Consider the following 5545-nt stretch of genomic DNA (forward strand, 5'->3'; position numbering starts at 1 on the left):
GTGAGCCACCAGTGCCAAGCTTCATATCAAAATTTTAAGATCAAAAGTGACAAAAATACATACACATAGGAAAACAGTATCACATAACTTAGGAAAAGGTTTGGAAGATTTCTTTGACTACCCTTTACTTTCATGTCCTCCACTAGGACTTCCATAGCTATCAGAACATGTCTAGCAATAAAGTGGCTGAAAGGGAACACCTCTCCAGGTACATTTTTACACATTCTTACAAAATAAGTACAGAAGGACTGGGAATGTGACTTAGTGGTAGAGTGCTTGCATGAAGCCCAGGGTTCGATTCCTCAGTACCACATAAACAGAAAAAGCTGGAAGTAGCACTTTGTCTCATGTGGTAGAATGCTAGCCTTGAGCAAAAGAAGCTCAGGGATAATGCTCAGGCCCTGAGTTCAAGCCCCAGGACTGGCAAAAAAAAAGCATACAAGAGGCCCAAAGCCAATTTAGTGGACAATATAGGCCCCTTTCAATTATGTGGTTTACCTTTCAGCCTGGAGGCTGAATTCCCACTGATAATAACTGGCCAGGACTGAAAGAGACAACAAGCTCTGAGTAGAGACTATTCACCCAGGTGCTACAATAACCTGGGCCTATGGCAGAGCTAATATCAAGTATCTCAGGAATGGCAATGACCTTGTAAAAGGCCAGTATGGCTGGTATGACAGCTGTGTGTGTGTGTGTGTGTGTGTGTGTGTGTGTTGGTGTGTTGGTTCTGGGGCTTGAACTCAGGGCCTGGGAGCTGTTTCTGAGTTTCTTGGCTCAAGGCTAGCTCTCTATCAATTAGGCCATAGTTTCATTTCTAACTTTTTGGTAGTTAACTAGAGATAAGTCTTACAGATATTTCTGCCTGGGCTAGCTTCAAACTCTGATCATCAGATCTCAGCTTCCTGAGTAGCTAAAATTAACGAGTGTGTCACTGGTGCCTAGCTTATACTTGCCTTCTGGAAAAACAAACAAAAAAGAAAGCTGAGCACCAGTGGCTCACACCTGTTATCCTAGCTACTCAGGAGATCTGAGGATTGAGGTTCAAAGCCAGCCTGGGCAAGAAAGTCTGTGAAATGGTTATCTCCAATAAACCACTGAAAACCAGAAGTGGTGCTGTGGCTCAAGTGGTAGAGTACTAGCCTTAAGCTGAAGAGCTGAAGGACAGCACCCAGGCCGAGAGTTAAAGCCCCATCACCAACAAAAAAAAGAAAAAAGAAACCTGCCAACGATCTTCTGAAAAGATTTTTACCATTTCTGCAGTCCCACCAGTAGTGTTAAGAGAGTTTCCATTACTCTTTATATTCATGAATACTGATGTCTCCAATTTTAGCCATTTTAGTAAAGTGTACTGCTATCCTATAATTTTAATTTACACAAAACACTCATCTAATTACTATTATTGTTGTTATAGTTGTTTTTTGGTACTGGGGATTGAACTCAGGTCTTCAGGTGCTCTATCACATGGGAAAATATCCCCAGCCTTCCCATGTTTTTATTTTTATTATTGTAATGATTTGTGCAAAGGGTTTTCACTGTGATATTTTCATACATGTATATATGCTCATGTTGGCCTTGAAACTGTGATTTACCTTTCCCTGTCTTCTGAGTAGCTAGGATTACAGGTGTCAGCTACCATGCCCAGCTGAATGAGAATAGGAAATACATGTTTCCCCTTGTACATTTAAATAGTTTCCTATACATAAAAATCTAAGCTATCTTCTGGATTTAAATGATTTTTCTCAGAGGAAAACCAAATCCTTCCTAAAGTTCACAAATCAGGGACCCATAAATCTGGGACCTATAAATCTGGGACCCATAGATAAGGTTTCCCTTAAACTACCCCTCTTAAGTCCTGCAGTAAACAGATGGCTAGAGCCAAGTCTGTAGACTGCCCACTGGGTCAGGAGTGAATTTTTACTTTATTGTTGTTGGTGGTGGTTATGGGGCTTGAACACAGGGCCTGGGCATTGCCCTTGAGCTCTTTTGCTGAAGGCTAGTGCCCTACCACTTTGAGCTACAATACTACTTTCGGTTTTCTGGTGGTTAACTGGAGATTAGAGTCTCAGGGACTTTCCTGACCCAGCTGGCTTCTAACTGCAACCTTTAGATCTCAGCTCCTGGGTAGCTAGGATTACAGGTGTGAGCCACTGGTACCCGGCTGAATGATGACTTTTGAACAAAATGAGGCAATATATATTATTGGCTCTAGGAAACAGTATTACAGAGATTAAGAAAAAATTCTACTTGGCAGTTATTCCTCTTCTCTAGATTTTTTTCAGCAACTATTGGACAGAATTAGGTCTTAGAGGATTAAGTTACTTTGCTTTCATTAGAACTAAGAAACCCAAGTATATTGGGAAGTCATTTAAAAAAGTTCTGTCCTAAGGAACATCCAAAAAAGCGCTACTATATGATGGGCTGTAGCCTTTTATTGAGATATGCTGACAATCCATTGTCACATTATTATTTTTAACCATGACAATTTTTTGTTTTACTGATATTGAAGAATCCAACAGAACAAGAGGTAACATTTTCAGTATTAAGAAAAAAAATTATATACATTAAAGTTACATATCTGGTCTGATTTGCTACTTCAATACTTAAATATAAGCCATATAAAGCAGTGCCCAGCATTATTAATGCGAGGCTTTGCAAAGAGACAATGTACAGGGTAGAAGTTTCTAAGCTGGGATGCTGTGTAAGCCCTGTTGTTATAAAAGCTACAAGCATTCACAGATACCTACTGTTAGGAAATTCTCACTTGCTGGATGTATGAGCCCATTAGAATAGCACCAAGATAGTAAGCTCTTGTTCAGGGATTTTTTTTTTTTTTAAAGCAGCAGCTGACAGAGCCATGTAAACTCAGCAATGAAACCCTGAAACTAATATTCCTATTATCTGCAAAGTGCCTTGTACATCCTGGAGGAAGCTCTACAAATGTTTACTCAACTAATGAATGCAAGGACAGATCAATTTCCTTTCCTAATGTAATACTGTCAAAATTGCTTAGGTACTGGAGGCCACAAAAGCCTGCCCTTTCTCACTTGACCCCTGGGAAGGACAGGCTTTTGAACGAAACTTATAAGGAGCTAGAATCCCATCAGTAGATCAGTCTCAGTACCTGTACTTAGCACATACCTTCTGAAGTCCCTCTACCGTGGTGGGCAGGCTAATTAGGTCTGCAGCTGACTTAACATTGGCTTTGAGGTGATTTACTGCAGAAGTTAACATAGATATCTGGAAGGAAAAGAGTAAAAAAAAAATCAATGAAAACACAGTATGTGAAGTGGATGCTTCCTTCCCAAGTTCTACAGTTGAAATATTAAAAGCACCTGTCAGCTCACAGTACCTTGGATGAGGTTCAGATTCAGGAGGTGACAATAATACCCCTGCCCAATTTAAACTAATGCCAAAGAGGAAAAGGTGCGTGTTGTTCTTTACCCTAGTCCTGCCAAGTTGCAAGGTCCAAAAGATGCAGTGATTACCACACAATCCTTCAACAGTTGGACAGGAAAAAAGCTAATAATCAAGGACCACTTCATGCTTCATATTGGTAAAATATAACACCTCAGTTATTTAACTGAACTTTTGTTCCTGTCCAGGTGGGAACATACATTATAAAGTAAAAGCCCATCATCACAAAATACAGTCTACAGGAACCATATCCTGACAACATGAATAGCACTTTCAACTATTTGGGGATTTGGTTTAATAATGTGATTAATATTTCAAACTCAATAGCTCAACCAAAGCATTATTTTGTCCCCTGAAGGGGTCAATAAATACCCACTGACTCACTGACTGATGCAACAAATGTATGAAAAAATAAGAAGTGAATAAAAATAAAATGTGGCTTTCCTTCTACTACTTAGGGATAGACTATCTTATATAGAGTACAAAGGAATCTGTATAACATTCAATTTCAAGACTCAGAGATCATTTTCTAACAAGCCTCGCAGTATGACTCAAAACACTCTTCAAAAGGTCTCACCCTCCTGAATATAGGTAGGATTACAGGCATGAGCCACCAGTATGCCCCCCACTTGTAAACAGACATTTTGATACAAAATATCAGATGTGTTCTTTAGTAGAGAGAGTTAATCATATCATTCTTCAAAGTGTTCCAAAATATAGTCTTACTTACCAACATCCTAATTCCATCCAAAAACAAAAAAAAACGAGGACTGGATACATGGCTTAAGTGGTAGAGCACCAGCAGAAAGTCAAGTGAGATCACAAGACCCTACCTCAAGAAAAAAAAAAGTGAAAAAAAAATGATAGGCTAAAAAACCAACACAAAAAATGTGAGAAACCTCAGGCTCAGGGAGATACTATCAATAAGCCTCTTAAGAATAACAATTACTAGAGCAGAGTACTGGCTCACACCTATAATCCTAGCTATTCAGGAGGCTAAGAATCACAGTTCAAAGCCAGCCCGGGCAAGAAAGTCTGCAAGACTCTTATCTCCAATTAACCACCAGAAAAAACAAAATGGTATGGTAGTAGAGTGCTAGCCTTGAGCTGAAGAGCTGAGGGACAGCTGACCTAGGCCCAGAGTTCAAGCCTCATGACTGACAAAAAAACAAAACAAAATGAAAGAATAGCAATTACATGAAGTTTTCAGGAAATAGGTATTTTCATGAATTGTTTTGGGAATGTAAATTGGAGAAGGCTTAATAAAATTGCTTTCAAAATCTGAAATATTGCTGGGTATCAGTGGCTCACACCTGTAATCCTAGCTACTCAGGAGGATCAGGATTATGGTTCAAAGGCAGCTTGTGCAGCAGTCTATGAGACTTTTATCTCCAATAAACCACTAATAAAGGAGCTGTGGCTCAAATGGTACAGCACTAGCCCTGAGCAAAAGAAGCTCAGTGAGAAGGCCTAGCTCCTGAGTTCAAACCCCAGGACTAGCACGTATGTGCGTGAACACACACGCACACATACACACACAATTGAAGTGTCCATATTCTTCATTCAACAACTTCCATTTCTAGAAATCTCTCTTGAAGACTACTTGCTCATGTGCAGAGATATATACAAACGAGGATATCCAAGTTTCCTTATTTATAATAGCAATGTACTAGGGTGGGGATCTAGCTCAGTGACACAGCACTTGTTTAGTGTGCACGAGGCCCTAAGTTTGATTCTCAGTACCACAAAAATAAAATAAATCAAGAGGTAGAAATAATCTAATTACCACTAGGGATACAGATACACGTGTGTCCTCTAAAAAAGCAAGGTACAGAAAAACCCATATTCAATGTCCTCATTTATTTACAAATATGTACACTAGCCATAAGCTAACATATTAAAAGCTATTATGGTTTTGTAAATACACAGAACAGACTGGAAAGATACAACTCATACTACTGACTGCAAATAACAATGTAGACTGAAACACAAGTACATGCATGTGTGTATGAGGATTAAAGGAAAACTTGAATAGGATTTCTATATGTTCTGCATGTTCTATATATTCTGTAGGTTCTATATGTTTTATTATATAAATCTTTTATTCATATCAAATTTTTTTTCTTTTTTT

The 5545-nt window shown here is 38.9% G+C and overlaps 1 protein-coding gene across 1 annotated transcript in view; it reads right to left on the reverse strand.

Moving 5' to 3' along the window:
• Positions 1–5545, reverse strand: part of Efcab14 (EF-hand calcium binding domain 14) — a 39856-nt gene that overhangs the window by 14080 nt on the left and 20231 nt on the right. The window contains exon 4 of the mRNA XM_013016796.1: positions 3139–3237. Within this exon, the coding sequence (XP_012872250.1) occupies positions 3139–3237 (99 nt within the window). The remainder of the gene's footprint in view (positions 1–3138; positions 3238–5545) is intronic.

The sequence above is a fragment of the Dipodomys ordii genome, unplaced genomic scaffold (genome assembly GCF_000151885.1).
Source record: "Dipodomys ordii isolate 6190 unplaced genomic scaffold, Dord_2.0 Scaffold33, whole genome shotgun sequence".
NCBI classification, from domain to species: domain Eukaryota; kingdom Metazoa; phylum Chordata; class Mammalia; order Rodentia; family Heteromyidae; genus Dipodomys; species Dipodomys ordii.